Source organism: Chrysochloris asiatica, unplaced genomic scaffold, assembly GCF_000296735.1.
Source record: "Chrysochloris asiatica unplaced genomic scaffold, ChrAsi1.0 scaffold00039, whole genome shotgun sequence".
NCBI lineage: Eukaryota > Metazoa > Chordata > Mammalia > Afrosoricida > Chrysochloridae > Chrysochloris > Chrysochloris asiatica.
Window position 1 is genome coordinate 19,156,686 of NW_006408557.1, and position 18,564 is coordinate 19,175,249.

The 18,564-nt window shown below is 43.9% G+C and overlaps 1 protein-coding gene across 1 annotated transcript; it reads right to left on the reverse strand.

Annotated features, from left to right (window-relative positions):
• Positions 1 to 1,513: 1,513 nt before the first annotated feature.
• KIF3B (kinesin family member 3B) lies at positions 1,514 to 18,007 on the reverse strand. The gene is made up of 8 exons (XM_006860697.1): positions 16,545 to 18,007; positions 11,942 to 12,043; positions 11,640 to 11,762; positions 11,412 to 11,530; positions 7,787 to 7,900; positions 6,980 to 7,085; positions 3,121 to 3,299; positions 1,514 to 2,204 (listed from the first exon to the last, which is right to left on the reverse strand). Exons 1-8 carry the CDS (start codon positions 17,946 to 17,948, stop codon positions 2,108 to 2,110), a joined length of 2,244 nt encoding a protein of 747 aa, XP_006860759.1. The 5' UTR covers positions 17,949 to 18,007; the 3' UTR covers positions 1,514 to 2,107.
• Positions 18,008 to 18,564: the final 557 nt, after the last annotated feature.

Sequence of the window (18,564 nt, forward strand, 5' to 3'; positions counted from 1 at the left end):
AAATAATCCTGCCTGTCAATTTGGTTTCCTTCTGAAAAAAAGTTCTGTGTCATTCAACAGCCTTTGGTCAGAATAGCCACCTCAAAACATTAGTATTAAGGAGTAGTGCTACCTGTAGTTTTTAATTCTCAAATTGGCTACAGTGAGTATTTTCCATCTACAGAAATCTGACTAGGTTTGAGGAAACAATGGTGCAAGAGGTGGGGATAACATGCAGATAACCATCTTAGGCAACATACCTTATCATTTGTTTTCTACTTAAATAGGCAAATTCTTAGTAAATTAGAAAAAAGTCAAGTTTGACTCCAAAAAAGATGAGGGGAGGCTCCACTGTGGTCTGGGAACTGCTGAATACGGCTCCAAGTACAGAAAGAGTGGTTACTAAAAAGTAGATGAGTTGCCAGATGACAGACAGATCTCTTATTTTATAGAATGCTTAAGACATTGCACTCGGTACCTCCTCTTTCCCACGGGTTCTGACCCAGAAATGTGCCCTGGGAACTAAGCAGCTGAGTTATAATACAACCCATGGCCCACCTGCATGGCCATTCTCCTAAGGCACCATGCCAGCAAGGTGCGCCAGCGTGGCAGACCTGGGGACTCACACTGTCCCCACAGGCTTGGCTCATGGACTCAGGTACCCACAGGGGAATGCTCCCAGCTGGGATCAGTCATTCAATGAGCTTTTAACACAGACCAAAGGCAGCAGCCACACATTAGTGTATTTCCAAACTTGGGCAAGTTCTTGGTCTCTCTCATTGATACAGAGGGACACACACACAGAATACAGGCATCCTCGTGCTTGCAAACCCAACCTACACAAACTTGTGAGTTTCTCTTGGGGAAAAATGAGTACCATCAACCTAATGACCAACAGAAAACAAAATTTTGAAGTTCAATAATACAAAGAACTAAAACTTACAAACCAAACTAGTGTATGTAAACAGGAATTCCTAACTCTCCTCTGAGCCAGTTCAACCACGCAGCTGCTCTTTGGGCTCTGCCAGCAGGGAGCCCCAAGTTCTAGGGTTCGGTGGTTTTCTGCAGCAGGCAGGAGGGAGTTCTTTGCTTCCATCTGATGTCTCCCCTTCCCACTGCATTAAGTCTCCATCTCTGCACCCGCCTCATATCCCTTATGCTCTTCATGCCAATGTGGAACCAAGTGGAGAATTCTAAATTGCTTCTCTACCTCTCTTCCCTCGACTCGTCCCATCAAAGAAGGCAGAGCCAGCCTCCCTTCTCCACAGGACAGGCCCATGAGAGAGCAACTCAGAGCGTGTGTGTACAGGAAAAAGGTGGTGAAAACGAAGAAAAGTGAGGTGACCCGGTGTCTAGACATGCACCGGCTTATAGATGTAGGTCTTGGACAGGACAATCTCAGTTTTGAGGTGTTAAAGAAGTTGTTTCCTTAAGCTCTCCCCAGAGGCAAAGGGAATGTTAGTACTAGAGCGTCTCACATTGAATCTTTCAGGAGCAGAAATTGGTAGCTTCCTAGGTCAAGATTTTCTCATTTGGCAGATCTACTTCTTACTGAGGTGCAGGGAAGCAAGATCGCCAATCATGCCCATTTGGGGCTTGAATCCCAATGAGATTTCTCATCTATACCTAAGAGAACGAGCACCTAACCCACTCAAGTTCTAGAGCTTTCACTTTTCAAGCTCACTGGCATTTCATCTGAAGCTCCAAAGACTTGGTCCTGCTAAGGTGACAGCTGACTATGACCTACTGTCCAACAAGAAGGGAGCACAGTGTAGAGACCAGGCTAGAAAAGGAGAGGAGAGAGAAGAGAAGGGCAAGGAGAAGAGGCGCAAGAAGCAAGGGAAGGGAAGGGAAGGGAAGAGAGAAGCGAGGTCACTGGCTTCCTTCTTGCTCTCCACCTGCACTGTCTCATTTTACCTTGCCCCATGCATTTCTGAGATGCTAATTAAAAGGGTTTTCCAGAGGAGCTGAGTGTCTGATCATGACCAGCACGTTCTGCAAAGAGGCCATCGCTTCTCCTCAGGGGAATGGTTCCGAGTTAGGGCTCAAGTCCTCTCTGCACGCTTTCGCTCGTCTCTTCTCTCAGAAGGCAAATGCTGTTTATGCCCTGGGAGAGGAGGAGCTGGCTTTACTTTGGAACCAGGCCCCGAGACTGTGGATAAAGCTGAGATGCAGGGGTTCCTGAGGAAGACGAGGAGGATCCTGACTTCCTTCCACTTTTAGGCCTGCAAAATACAAACAAATGTTTACATGACACGTCTCTGTCTTAGTTTCCGAACCAGATCAGCCTCTTCTCCCATCGAGTGCCATTAACCTTTAAAGGCAGCCTTTTTTCAATGACCGGAAAGCCAATATACTTACAGCTATCAAAGCCCTAAACGAAGCAACCTGACCCTCTGGGAAAGGCCTCCAGAGTCAGCCAACAGGAGTGTGAGACCTCAGGGCAGGAGCTTACTTGGACATTCAGCTTCTGTCCTTCAGTTAACATCAAATCTTGACAGCTTGAAATTGTTTAGTTTTTTTTTTAAAGAATCAAGCTTGCAGGAGGAATTATTTCTGGTTTTGATTTTCCAGCTAGCTGTTTTACTTACATCCTTGTCTAATCCAGAATTTTAAAAGCCTGAGTTTCTAACTAAGCACTGACTTAAGTACTTGTTTATTTTACTGGGTGAAGTCAATTCAGCATTGAAGTTCAGAAGTTGTAAGTTTAGTCAAAACCCAGCTTTGACCATTGGCTCTGCTAGCTTACTTAGCTAGGTTTTCTTGGACCTAACTCGTTTCTCAAATTCTCTAAGTCTTGGCTTTCTTTTCTGTAAAATGGAATTGATGGTAATATTTACAAGATTTTATAGGGAATCATTAAGATAATTCTTTTAAAGCACTCAAAACTGCCTGCTACTAGACCGATGTTTCTTACAGGCAGGAACTGGGTACCTTAAGTATACTGGTGTTCAGTATACCTGGCAAAGTGCCTGGACCATAAATATTTGTGGAACAAGTGAATAAACACAGGAGCGATATGGCACACTTCCTGGTGTGTTCCGCAGTGTCTGATGATAAACAAACACTCTTGGCCCCCCTCTTAGTTTGTTCTTCTTCAAACATGTTCTCTTCAAACATGGGTCATCAAAAGCCACTCACCTGGCCTTGGATTTCTTATTTGCAGTGCTTTCAAAGGATGAAGCATCCACCTGTATCTCATCCTCATCCTGCAGAGCCGCATCCAATGCGGCCTGGACTTTGGGGGCAATGGCTGGGCCCTCGTAATCTCTGGTGGTCCGGCTGGGCATGTCCAGCTCCAACAGTACGATATTTTCTGCCTGTAGAAGCACAGCCATCAGACACAGAATACAAGTAAACTGCTCACTATTCAGAGTCTACTAAACGCCTGTTAACAGGTGATGTTGTTCTGTCATTTTTTTCCAGGTGTGATTACAGGTGAACATTTTGGTTGCAAAGAGGAGGAAGCAAGTCTGCTGTATGTGGAGGGTGTACAAGGGAGCATCTTCAAAAGCTCATGGAAAAATGGAATAGAAAGGTAAAGGCCTTTTCATGCATGGCAATATTTGGGTTTCGTAAAAATGTTGTAATAACCGGAACTGGCCTTGGAGATTCTTATGAGCCTTCTCGCTCCACCACACTGAGATCAGTATGTAGAGAGGAGAACACCATGGTTGTCAAGGCAGCAGCTTCATTTATCTATCTGTATATTGGGATGTTGCGGCTGTTGATGTTAAGTGCTGTTGAGTTGACTCTGTATAGGGTTTCTGAGGACCAACTGGTGGGTTTGAACCATGGACCTCGCAGTTATTAGTCCAGTGCTTATCCTACTGTGTACAATTTCTTTTGATGAAGTGGTCCACTGCTAAAAAACATCTGAACGCCACTGCTTTACATTCTGCCTTCAGATCAGGTTCTAAAACGAAAGCCAAATTCACTGCCATCAAGTTGACTCGAACTCACAGAAACACTACAGGACAGGGTAGAACTGCCCCATAGGGTTTATAAAAGCAGACTGCTACATCTTTGTCCCATGGAGTGGCTGGTGGGTTCCAGATGCCAACCTTTTAGTTGGCATCAAGCAGCTAAACCAAAGTGCCACCAGGGTAAAATCCCTGGAAACTCACGTATTTGATTTGTGAGCTTTCAAGTCATGTTTTTGGCTTGTTGTTGTTAGGTGCCATCAAGTCAGTTGCAACTCCTAGCAACCCTGTGCACAAGAGAACGACACCACCGCCCAGTCCTATGACAACCTTACAATTGTTGTTACACTTGAGCCCACTGCAGCTGCCACTGTACCCATCTCGTTGGGGGTCTTTCTTTTGTTCCCTAATCATCTACTTTACCAAGCCATGATGACCTTTTCTAGGGACTAGTCCCTCCTGATAATATGTTTGATGTATGAGAGAAGATGTCTGGCTTCTAAGGAGCATTCTGGCTGTACTTCTTCCAACACACATTTGTTTATTCTTCTGGCAGTCCATGGTACTTTTAATATTCTTCTCTTAAAAACCATAATGCAAATGCTTCAATTTGTCTATGGTCTTCCTTATTCATTGTCCAACTTTCACATACATATTAAGCTGCTGAAAATACTGTAGAGCTTAAGTCAGGTGCTCTTAAACACCTTAACGAGGTCTTTTGTAGCAGATTTGCCTAATGCAATATATCATTTGATTTCCTGACTGCTTCTTCCATGAGTGTGGATAGCGGATCCAAACAAAATTAAGTCTTTGACAACTTTAACCCTTTCTCCATTATTCATGATGTTATCTATTGGTCCAGTGGTGAGGATTTTGTTTTGTTTACATTGAGTATAGTGCAACCTACACTGAAGACTGTGGTCTTTGATCTTCATCAGTAAGTATTTTAAGCCTTTTTTGCTTCCAGCAAGCAAGGTTGCATCATCTGCATATCTCAAATTGTTAATGAATCTTCTTCCAATCCTGATGCCACATTCTTCATATATTCCAGCTTCTCAGATTATTTGCTCAGCATACAGATTGAATAAGTATGGTGAAAGAATACAACCCTGGTGCACACTTTTCCTGATTTTAAATCATTCGGTGTTCCCTTGTTCTGTTCGAACGACTGCCTTTCGGTTTATGTACAGGTTTCCCCATGAACAAAATAAAGTGTCCCAGACTACTCACTGGAGTCTTCTCCAACCCTGATGCCACGTTTCTTCTTCATATAATCCAGTTTCTCGGATTATTTGCTCAGCATACAGACTGAATACGCATGTTGAAAGACTACAGCCATGCTTTACAGTTTTCCTGGTTTAAAACCATTTATTAATCCCCTTGTTTGGTTTGAATGACTGCCTCTTTGGTCTATGTACAGGTTCCTCATGAGTACAATTAAGTGTTCTGACACACCTGTTCTTCGCAACATTATCCACAGCTTGTCATGATTCACACAGTTGAAAGCTTTTATATAGCAATAAAGCACAGGTAAACATCTTGCTGGTATTCTCTGCTTTCAGCCAAAATTCATCTGACATCAACAATATCCCTTGTTTCCACATCGTCGTCTGAATCTGGCTTGAATCTCTGGGAGTTTCCTGTCCATGTAATGCTGAAGCTGTTTTGGTATTCTCTTTAGCAAAATTTTACTTCCATGTGATTTGGCTTAAGACACATAATAATCAATGAAATACTACTAGGCTTCTGATAACACCACTCAGCTACCCCTATATAAAACTCCACTTAATCAATCTTTTTGCTTTGGTTTTACTTTAAATCACTGAAGTGACAGGCTTTCTTTATTTTAAATCACTTCAATGAGGGCGCTAACTAATCCCCATCTTCTATTTTGTTCTGGCTGCCATGGAAAAATAAAAAAAAACCTTTTCTAAATTTTTAAATGAAAAGCTTTCATTATATAAATAATATGGGTTTCCTGCTGATAGCTGTAAAATGTAAACAAACAGAAAAAAATTTAAAGTCAGTGTACTTCCACCAACCATTCATAAATACAAGATCTGGTACAAATTGTCTTGCAGCTTGTAAAATCTTTTGGGGCCATTAACTAGCCGCCCATGGTGTCACTTTCAACAGTGGTACAATCCAATACTAAACGGAAGCACTGTATGTAGTTCTTGAACACATCCCCATCCCGTTTAGTAAACTAGCTGGCCGTGAGTTAATTCTGGCTCCTGGCAGCTCCGTGTGTGTGTCACAGTACAACTGTGCTCCACGGGATTTTCAATGGCTGAGTTTTCAAAAGTAGACTGCCAGGTACTTTTTCCAAGGCTCCTCTGGATGGATTAGAAGCTCCAACTTCTAAGTTAGCAGCCAGGCTTGTTATCTGTTTGCAGCACCCTGAGAATCCTCTCCTGTCATTATTAATGTTAGATGCTGTCGAGTCAATTGCAACTCATGAGTGCAAAGGAGAACAGCTCCATAGGGTTTTGAAGGCTGTGACCTTTCAGAACCAGATCAACAGGCCTGTCTCCTGTGGTGCTGCTGGGTGGGTGTGAACTGCCAACCTTTCTGCTAGTAGCTGAGTGCTTAACCATTTGCACCACACCCCAGTGCTGCCTCCTCTCCTGTCACTAGACATTGGCACAATTTCTCCAGTTTCCCCTGAAGTTTACTGTAAATATTTATTGACTACTATTGGAGTCCTGGTGTGGCACTGTGGCTTAATGAGCTGGACTGCAAAATCATTTGAACTGCAAGGTTGGCAGTTCAAGCTCACTAGCCGCTCACTGGAACCCCTATACAGGGTTGCTATGGGTTAGAACCAACTTGACGGTAATTAACAACAACAACAAAGCGGCAGTCTGTTTGGATTTTCCTTCTTTCCTAGTTTCTGATTTTCTAAACCTCATCCTATTTTACCATTTTACTTACTGATTTTTCTATTCTAAATATCCACAACCTCTAGAAGAAGGGTACAAAACAATCTCTGTGACTCCATGAAACGGTGCCTAAGGGTTTACATAAATTCAAACTCCAAAAGAGAGAGGAGAAAAATCCAAAAGCAATCTTCTCACCCTATATCGGGCCTCAGGGCGAATCATCATGGACATTCTTGCGTGCTGGCTCAATGGCCTCTTGTATCCCACCGCTGAGACAGGCCGCTTCATCATCTGCTGATTCCTGAAAACAGACTGCAGCGGTTAAAGCCCTGGCTGGAGGGGTCTGCAGTCCTAGCATTGGTCCCGCTAAGCTGGCACTTAGAAGATTCCGAGCCTGCATCAGACAGAACTGAAGCAAGTAATTCCCTGGGCAGAGGATTGACATATGTCAACAGGAAAGAAGCTGCTGACCTTACAGTACTGACAGAATGACTCTGATGCCAGTGTACACACCATTCATCTTTTAAACTAGAAGGGAGCTGTCATCCTCTAGTTCTTTGAGGGCAGACCCGAACCATGTCAGCACCCCCTACTCCTGCATGCTTGGCAGACATCCCCCGTCTTACCAGTAGGACTAAGTCTCCACGCTGTGTCAGACTGGGACTGACACACAAAGTATACTGCCGCTCATTTGGTCTAGCATCACCCACCTTTCACTGACAGCAGGAAAAGCTGAAATGCAAGAACTTGGGAAATGTCACTAGTTCACTAGTGACAAATCTCCAATTCCTAACACTACACTCATCACCAAACTTCTGCCTCATGGACCTATGGCAGCCATAAAACTCAGATATACAATTGGCCTGAGTTAAAAGGATTCAAACTGAGCTCTTACCATACCCGCTAGCCAAGTGCAGCTTCTCGACAGACTTTCATTCTTCCTGAGCAACCTCTCCACCCCACTTCCCCCAGCCTTTCTACTGAAAGTCAATAGTGACTTACTCCAGTCTGGTTATAGGATGTAATTTCCAGTGATCTTCCTCTTCATCAAAGAAGGATCGATTCATAATTTTACTTTTCTCTTCAAGAGGAATAAAGTTTTCTATAATAAGATGTCTGTTAAGAACACATAAGGGTGAATACAAAGAAAGAAAGAAGCTGAATTAGTGAGTATTGACAATCTGGTCCCATGAGTTATAATTAGATAACTGTTAAACTGATCAGGTACTACGGACCTACCAGCACACCAGACAGGCATGATTCAGACATGCATGAGAGCCGGTCCCTGCCTGAGACAGAAGGGCTACAGTGCAGAATTCTTAGGTAAGACAGGTGGTTAACAGCAGTCTATCCTGGGATCGTGGGAGCTACGACTCAAGGATGTGAAAGGAAGAAACTGAGAGATACCTGAGCTATACTGAATACCTGCTGATGCAAGTGTTGTCTGGAGTGTCCTTGGTTAGAATTTAAACTGCCCTCCTCCAACTCCATGGATTGTTACCCAAGCTGAGACACAATCATTTCCTAATCCACCAGGGCCCAATGGAACACTGAGGACCGAAACTATTCTTAAGAAGAGTTTCTGCTTAGAAGCGGTCCAACAGGGAACAAGGCCAACAATGAAACCGGAGCCCACAGGGCCATGTCTTTCCATGGTGACTACTGTCTTCTGCCACACCTCTGTCTTCACTCTTTCAAATCGCAGTGCAGAACAATGCCAGAGGGGTGTCAATGTGGGAAAGACACAGAATAAACACCACCGAGTTGTGGGCTCCTGTGAGGAACAGGCTGGCTAATTGTTTATTCAAAAGATGTTAAGTGAAAGATACAACAAAAATCCCTTTCTAGGGGAAAAAAGAAAACCACCTTTGGGAGATTAAATGCTCCTCTTTACTTAAAAAATTATGTCTCATAAGATTTATTTGTTCTTTTACTGGTTGCAAAAGTTCTATTTACTCATCTTAGAAAATGTAAAAAATTCAATGATCTACTTTCCAGAGATTAACTATATTATTTTGCTCTGATCTGTTTTCTCATTGTTCACCTTCTTTCTTAGAAGACCCACACGTACATTTTATTTTAAGGACTCCTTTCCGAATTAAAAACTTGATCATTGAAAGATCTCTTTTGAAAGTTATTCTTTTAAAGACAAATTTCAGCTAATGACATGGAAGGGCTGGCATAGAAAAACATTTGGCAAGCCTTAATGAAATAATGGAAGCAGACAAAGATCACTGTTTGCTGAGACCATTAGCTCAGTGGTTCTCAAGCCATGCTGCACAGTATCACCACCTACAGAGCTGCAGACAATATTGTGCCCAGATCTCAGGCTAGACCACCGGTAAGGAACATCTGGCCCACGGGGCCACTGAAGGCCCACAGGATCATTTGGTCTGGCCCTGACAAGGCAACCGCAGAGTTCCAGCCATCACATTGTTGTTGTGGTTAAGTGCCATTGAGTTGGTTGCAACACTTAGTGACCCTGTGCAGGGTTTCTGAGGAGCAGCCGGTGGGTTTGAAGTTTGTAGTCTGACTTTGTAGTTCAGTGCATTATCCTGAAGCACCACACCAGGACTCCAGCCATCACACTGCAGTTGAATCCGTTCCGACTCACAGTGACCTGTATAGACTTTCTGAGGAGTAGCTGGTGAGTTTGAACTGCTGACCTTGCAGTCACATTGCTGTTGTTAAGTGCCATTGAGTCAGTTCCGACTCACAGTGACCCTGTATACGGTTTCCATGGAGCAGCTGGTGGGTTTGAACTGAAACCCTGTGGTTCGCAGTCTAGTGTTGACCCCACAGCACCATACCAGGAGTCCACTGCAGTCACATTGGTGGCGGTGGTTATGTGCTGTGGGGTTGGTTCTGATTTATAGTGACCATGTGTAGGGTTTCTGAAGCTGTAAATCTTTACAAGAACAGAAAACCTCATTTTTTTCCTGCGGAACCACTGGTAGTTTTAAACTGCTGTCTGTGAGATTAGCAGCCTGCCTCGCATTAGGGGTGAGTTAATTCAATGTTTGACCAAAGACAGCAGGCCAATTTTTAAGTTGATCATTGTGTGTATGGCCCATGAATGATGTTATCAATTGTGGCAGAAAAAAGTGAACTCAAAATGGATCACAGACCTAAGTGTACGACTTAAAACTGTAAAACTTATAAAAGACCCAAAGGACTTGAAAACACAGGTCCACACACACAAAAAAACGTGTACACAAATGTTCATAGGATTACTATGCAAAATAGCCCAAAAGTGGAAACAACCCAAATGCTCATTAACTAATGAGCGGATAAATAAATTGTGGTATGTTTTACTTTATCGATACAATAGAATATTAAATATTTAGCCACAAAAAAAAATGAAGTACTGATAAACATTGTAAAACACTGCATTGTGCATTTTAAATCAGTAAATTCGAGGCATGTGAGTGACACCTTAACAAAGCCTTTCAAAAACTAGCATAGGGTCAGGTAACTACTCAGTATATAGGAACGGAATAGCACAAGGGAAAATCTGCTTTAAAATACTTGTATAAGTATGTTGTTGTTATTAAGTGCCGTCAAGTTGATTCCGACCCATTGCGACCCTGTACAGGGTTTCCAAGGAGCAGCTGGTGAGCTTGAATCACCGACCTTACAGTTCAAATGACTTTGTAGTCTGATGCATTAGCCCACAGCGCCACACCAGGACTCCATACAGGTGACAAGAATAAAGACAGGTGACCAAAGTGTATTAATGGTTAAACCTGGGGGATGGACACTTGGGTATTCATTGTACCACTCATAAAAATGCCATAATACACAACTCTGAGACTGGAACTAGACAGTTACCACTACCAACTGCCCTGGACAAGGATCACATTAGAGGGTCCCAGAGAGAGACACAAAATTCAACATTATTTTTTAAAAAAGAAAATAGACCAGATTTACGGGTCAGAAAAACTCTGGAGGAATCTGAGACTATGGGCCTCGATCACCCTTCAGGTCTGGAAGGAACTCACTTTTGTGGTCCAATTTTTAGCCAAGCATACTACACTAGTAAGGTATCCTCACCATGGAATTGTCAATCATTCAAAATCAAAGGGCAACGTTTTCCTAAGGACAAAGTTGAGAAAGGATAGGAAGGTGGGTGGAATGCAAACAGGAATCACAGAGCGGAAAGGACGGAAGCAGGATAACTATTGTTGCATTGAGGAGATTATAATCATTGAGATGAAACAAAGTATATGATTTGTTGAATGTAAAGCTGATAATCTTGTCTGTAAACCTTCACTCAATTCACAATAAAAAGATAAAAGAAAAAGAAAAATGTCATGATGAAAGTCAAGTTAAAAAGAGATTACCTCTTTATCAATCGATAGAGGTAAGAAAGGCCAGAGCCCTTAAAAGCTTCAGAAGATGGGGTGGAAGGGAACTTGGAGGTTATGTGGCCAACTTGTTCAGTTAACATTAACAGATGGGACCTCGAGATGGAAAGTGATCTCAGGATTAAGAGAAGACAGACAAGGTAGCAGAAAATGACTTAGAGCAGGCAGGGACTGTGTCTTCTGTAGCAAGTTTCTTACTTTACAAACCGGACCACCACCCTAGCAGAAGGCCTGGGACTAGGGGAAAATCTGGCACTTACTTGAGCTTTAGTTCCCTGGTGAGCTCATTCTGGGTCTGTTCCAGCTCTTGGCGCTCCTTGATGTGTTCTTCTTGGAGGTCATGGATCTCAGCCTTCACTGCCTGCAGTTTGGAGAAGAGCTGGAACCGAGGGGAGAGGCGGGTGAAGAGGGCATTCAACCAGACAACAGAGTTCTCATTTTCCCCCAAAGTCTCAAGGCACCTTTGCATGGCTTTAATCCTTGTATACCTTTTTGAGTTTTTTTGTTTTGATGTCCACCTCTTGCTGCAATGAGCTGTACGTCTCTTTAAGTTCCAATGTCTCCTCATCGCGACTTTCCATCTGTTGCTGAATTTCTCTTTCTCGACGTTTCTGAACAATATCACAAAATTCATTAGTTTATCCCACAGACCAATCTACACAAGGATGAGGGCTCAGTTGTCCAGGTCAGAGTCTTAACTCTGCAGCATTTCTAACAGAAGAGATGTTTGCTCTGTAGAATTAACTCACCTCCCGCCTCTGTCCCCCAAAAGAATGAAAAGCAAAGCTACCTGCTCTGCAATTTCCTGCCGTTTCTGTTCCAGGATCTTCTGCTGTTCATTTGTATGATCCACTATATTTTTCCCTCCAACCAGCAGCTTACTCTCCATGGCCTGAATGAAAAAGTAAGACTCCATCTCATAAATGGTCTCCTTCAGAACACATTTTCTAGGGGAGGCCCTGAAAGGCAGAAAGCTCAGAACTCAGAAATGGGAAGAGCGACGCTCAGCCGCCCGTCCTACTCTTCTAATCACTGGGGGTAGAGCTGGGGGCAGCTTCAGTGGGGGCTTCACTTTGGCAACAGTGAAAATAGCTTCTCCATTCATATGAGAAGGGTTCAGAAAGTTTTAGGGAAAATTTCATAATCTTTTCATTCAGGTTTCCCATGAACTTTCTGAAATGCCCTTATACATAAATTTTCATTCTCGTTTAAAAAATGTTTGGGTTCATGTGGAAATTACTGAATTGGTATATGTTTGGTTGTGTAGTTTCAACAATAAAAAAAATATTAATTCCATTTTTTTTTTGAAAAATGTTAGAGGAGTTTGTACAAGTTCCAACCCATAGCAATCCTGTCTGTATAGGGTTTCCAAAGAGCAAATGATGAACTTGAACCACCGACCATATGGCTCAAATGACTTTGCAGTCCAGTGCATTCACCCACAGACAACTACTGTATATGTCCTGATGTGTTGGAGGATCAGCACTGGACTGTGAACCACAAGGTCAGCAGTTCAAAACCACCAGCTGCTCCTCGAAAACCCTATACAGGGTCATTGAGTCAAAACTAACTTGATGGCAGTTAACAACAACAACATGCAACTGTGACTATAAATCACAAAGCTTACAGTGCACTGAGGGACACAGACAAGTAAGCACAAGGTGTCAGATGCCATTCTGAGAGCTGCTGCTTCTGTGTGCCGTGGAGTCGGTTCCGACTCATAGCGACCCTGTACAGGGTTTCCGAGGCTGTAAATCTTTATGGGAACAGGACGCCTCATCTTTCTTCCATGGAACAGCTAGTAGTTTTAAACTGCTGACCTTGTGGTTCGCAGCCCGATTCGTAACCACTACGCTACCAGAGTTCCTTATTCTGAGGGCAGTACGGAGTAATTCATGAAGAGAAGCACACTGGAGGAAGGGAATGCAGACTTTAGGAGGCAGTCAGGGGAAGCATCCTGTCTGAAGGGACATCTACACAGAGTTGAAGTAAAAATAGAAATTGTTAAGTGCCATGGAGGTAGCTCCAACTCACAGCAACCCTGTATAGTCTACAGGATTTTCTAGGCTTTAAATCTTGGAGGGAGTAAAAAGCCTCATCTTTTTAGTGTGGAACGACTGACAGGCTCGAACTGTGGACCTTGTGGTTTACAGTTCAGTGCTTATCCCAAAAACTAGGAAAAAATTTTGTTTTTTTCAGAGTGTAGCCTAGGAGGGAGTAGTGATACAAGAAGGTAGCAAAGCAAAACCTTAAGAAAGAAGCCCTGTTAGGGGAGATTACATTTCTTCCTGACACCCTTTTGAAGCATGTGTGTCAGCAGAATGGGGAGAATAGCTAGGTTACAGGAGACGGGACAGACAGGGGGCTGGGGGAAGAGCAGACTTGGTAGTAGGGGCAAGAAGTAAAGTGGATGGGTCCAAGAGACCCAGGTAAGGCAGGATTTAGAGGCTGGTGTGGCTTGAACTGTCTCCTCCAAAAATGTGAGTTGTAACCCTATGTTGTTGTTAAGTGCTGTTGAGTTGGTTCTGACCCATAGCGACCCTGAACAGGGTTTCCAAGGCTGTAAATCTTTATCCCGCGGAGCAGCTGGTAGTTTCGAACTGGTGACCTTGCAGTTCACAGCCCGATTCGTAACCATTACGCTACCAGAACTCCTTGTAAACCCTATACTACTAATGTAATCCCGCTAGGGTAGCGGGTTTCTTTGTTATGTTAATGAGTCCATGTCAGTAAGCTGTGTTTCTCTGAAATTTAAAAAGAGCCAGAAAAGAACAGCAAAGGCGTCCTGGAGAAGGTGATGTACAAGCGTTAAACCCCCTCGCTGCTAAAGGAAAGGCTGGTGGTTCCAACCCGCCCAGCATTTCCCTCAGGATTAACACCTGGTGTGACCTGTTTCCAAAAAGACTGTTAAGTGCAGACTACTCGGTTCTGACTCACAACAACCCTATCTAAGGTTTCTGGTATGGTGCTGTAGAGTAAGCACTGGACCACGAGGTCATTTTGAACCTCAAGGTCAGCTGTTTAAACTCACCAGCCACTCCTCGATAAACCCTATGCAGAGCTGCTTGAGTCAGAAATGATTCCAGGGCACTTAACAACATAGCGTTTCTGAAGAACAGCTGATGGGTCTGAACAGCTTATTAACCTTGTGGTTAACAGTCCAGTGCATAGCCTACAGCGCCACACCAGGACTCCTCTAAGAAATCCTCTGAAGCAGTTCTACTCCGTCACGTGGGGTGACACTGAGTTGACAAGAGGCACAGATGATGGCAGCTACCCCACCACATGAAGACTGCCAAGGAACCCTGAAGCAGACGCTGAAAAGACACCAACCTTCCCCCAGAGCTCACAGAGAGAAGAAGCCTTTCCCCAGAGTCAGCACTTGGACTTCTAGACTTCTAAATTGTGAGAAAACACATTTCTGTTCTTTAGAGCCACTCACTTGTGATATTTCTGTGATAGCAGCACTAGAGAACCAAAACAGAGGCCTTGTGGACATACAGGGCCATAGAGAGGAGCAGAGGATGCTGGCTTCACTGGGCTAAGGAAGAAGCTGCCGGCTCTTAGTGTCCATAGGCAGAAGACTATGGGGTCTGGATGTTAGGACAGCTCTGGGCTTAAACGGTTGCTTTTAAGAAACTTTCTTAGAAACATTGACCACAGCCCTACTGTCATCTTTCAGTGAGCCCTTTCAGTTTTGTTCTCTCTTCTCTCAAAACGAAGGGGCTGGACTAGATTACTAAACAACCTCACTGTCTCCAGCTCTAGAATCCTTTTGTTTTAGAATCTGACAGCAAGCAGGGATTGAGAAACACAGATGTAATGTCATCTCTCCATAGACAAAACATCTAAGAAGTCAGTGGCCTTGACATAGTGATGCTGAGTCTCGCCATGCTTACTCAGTCTCTGAGAGTTCTCCAAACACCCCAGCTTATTTAGAATCTATATGTTTCTGGCCTCGAATAACAGATGTGATCCTAATTAGCAGCATGCAAATCAAATGTGGGCACACTTCAAATGCAGGAACCAGGAGGGTGAAGTGGCATTTGACATAGTGGAATTCCATAATAAGCCCCTTCCTAGAGCAACTTAACCTCTATTTATGTTGTACGTGACTTGATTTTCACATCATGTCTAGAAGGTTTCAGTCTTGGAAGGGACTTCAAGGTACTCTAACTCATACATGGTCTCCAGGAGCCAAGTACATGAATGTACGCAGCCTAAAGGCAAGCAACCCAAACTAGTAGGAGAATGGAATAAATACCACAGGATACCCAGACTAGTAATAATGAATAAACCACAGCCAGAGGGTACCATGGAGTCCTGGTGTGGCACTGGAGGATAAGCACTGGACCACAAGGTCAGCAGTTCAAACTCACCAGCCATTCCTCAGAAACCCTATCCAGGGTCACTATGAGTCGGAACTGACTTGATGGCACTTAACAACAACACAGGTCACTATGCACTGGACTGTGAACCACAAGGTTGGCCGCTCAAACCCACCAGCTGCTCCTCAGAAACCCTACACAGGGTTGCTATGAATCAGAAACCACCCTATGGCACTTAACAAGCATCTATAAGGAGTCTCGGTAGTGTAGTGGGTTACATGTTAGGCTGCCAAATGCAAGGTTAGCAGTTCAAATCTACTAGCCTGTAAAGATTTACAGCCTCAGAAACCCTGTACAGGGTTGCTATGCATCAGAACTGACTTCACAGCATTCAACCCCACCCCACCACCCACAGAGGTTTTCAAGATGAGCAAATCTCATGAACTTAATAGAGGGAATAAAAGCAAATTTTAGCAATAGGATTCCATTTACATAGAAGTGAGAAATCATGTGCAACTGAACAATCTTTATTTAGAGATGCTTACATGGATCATAAAACCATAATGAAAAGCAAGGAAATGATCAACAACAGATTTAGGACAGTGGAACCTCTGTGGCAAAGACCACAAGGAACTTCGACAGGTATGACAGGTATGACAGGTTGTTTGATTTCTCATACCGCGGGGCAGGTACACAGGTAAAGGTAGTTCTGTTGCTGTTCTTTATACCTTGCATGTAAGTAATAATGATTCTTTTTACGAATTCTTAATATTTAATTTTTTCAAAATAACAAATGCTTATTGAGCACCGGCTATCATAGAACTGTTGGGAATCAAAATTGAAAGAGATATTCATATGTGTATGTATATACATATATGAGTGTGGCATTGCAGGATAAGCACTGTACCGCAAGATCCATTTGAACTGCAATGTTAGCAGTTCAAACACCCCAAATGCTCCTTGGAAACACTACATGGCACTTAACAACAACAACAAATAAATATATATATATGTATATACACAAAAAGCAGCTAAAGGGGAAAGGCCTAAGAAAGGGTCTGGTACCTTGATTTTGGCACCTAGCATCTGGGCAGCATCCTTCTCTCGCCGCAGGTCCTCCATCTTCTTCTCCTTCTCCTTCAGCAGCCTCATCTTCTCCTCTGCAACCAAGCTGTGGTCCTCTACAATGGCCCGCTTCTCAATCTCCAGTTTTTCTTGCTGTTCCCGCCAATAATCATCCTTATCATCCCCTTCCTCCTCACCCTCTTCTCCCTCCTCCTCCTCCTCTTCCCCACCCCCACCGCTGCCACCACCTTCCCTCCGTTTCTCCCGCCTCTTCCTTCTGCCAATGGACCGTTTTTCCAGCTGGGCCTTGAGCCGAGCAATCTCTTCCTGAAATTCACGAAGAAGAGCATCTTTGGGGTCCTCATTGACCCTTGGTTTGTTCTTAATGTTTTTGGCACGGTTGGCGTATCTCAGAGTGGTCAGAGTCTCTTCTACGTTGTAAGAGGCAGGCCCCACGTTAGCCACCATCACAGTTTTAGCATTGCCACCGAGGGAATCTTGGAGAAGCCTAGTAAGCTTTGAGTCCCGATATGGAATGTGAGTGCTTTTGCCATCCACCAGGGCAGAGATGACATTACCCAAGGCTGAAAGGGAGAGGTTGATCTTGGTTGCTTCCTTCAATCTTTCCCCTTGAGCACCAGTCTTGGCTTGCCGTTCACTGCCAGCAAGGTCTACAAGGTTGAGCTTGCCCACGCGGATATGGTTTTCACCATCAAGGCCCACCTCACTGCACTCGATTGTGATGACAAAAATGGCATGAGAGCGTGAACTGTGCTCATTCATATTGGTAGCACCAACTGAACGGTTCTGGTTCCCGACATTCATCACGTGCTCTATCTCCTTCACACTCTTGGTGACAAAGGAGGACAGGTCTTTCACATACACTCCAGTGTCAGGTCTCTCTTTGAGCTCAAGTCTTTTGGTCTGATCCTTTGAGAGCAGATCACGGATTTCCTCCTGGTAGATCTCTAAATACGAAGCCCTGACCAGGTATTGCTGATTCTGAGATCGAGAAATGTGGGTGAAGATGTGGTCAAATGAGTTAGGGATTACCCCTCTTTTTTCAGGGTCACCACGAACACCTTCCATTGTGTAGGTTTTTCCAGTCCCAGTCTGTCCATAAGCAAAAATTGTCCCATTAAAACCCTGCAGGACTGAGTCCACAAGTGGTCGGAACGTCTCATCATAGAGTTCAAATTGTTTAGCGTTCCAGTCATAGACTGCATCAAAGGTGAAGGTCTTGGGCATTTCATGGGCCACACCTCTGGGGTTCTTTACAGACACCTGGCCCAGCTTCACATCCACATCCACCACTTTGTCGTAGGAAGCAGCCTTTTCCTTGCCATTCATGGGCCGACAGCGAACCACCACCCTAACAGACTCAGAGCTTTTTAACTTTGACATGATGAACTTGAAGCAGGGAAGGTTACGCAGCCAAAATGTCTTACGACGCTAAAGGTCCTAGAAAAGAACAGATGCATGTAAGTACAGTACAACTGTCATGAGGGGCTGCTTAACAGTAGCTGATATACACCCCCGCCACCTTTGTCTCACTAACCTCTAACAGCTCTATTTAATAGCTTTACCACCTTGTGTATTTCCCTGTGGGTTCGTGAACAGCTTCAGGACAAAGAATATAAACACCACCAATACTGTTAACTAGCCTGCCCTCTCTCTAACCAGTATCTTATCTCACACTACAGGCTGAGGAGTCCTCGTGTGGCACTGTCGAATAAGCACTCAACTGCTAACCACAAGGATGGCCGATCAAACCCACCAGTCGCTCCTTGGAAACCCTATCCAGAGATGCTACGAGTCGGAAAAATGCTACGAGCTGAAAAAGCTGGAAATCTTTTAAGACTGGGTGATCTCAGATCCTCTTGAACTTTAAAATGCACATCCCCTCTAGCCTAGCAATCTTGTATAAATCTCTATGTGCAGCTGTATTTGTTGTAACACTGATTGTGGTAGCAATAGGCTGTGGACAATCCCAATTTCCACCAAGAAGAGCCTGATTAAA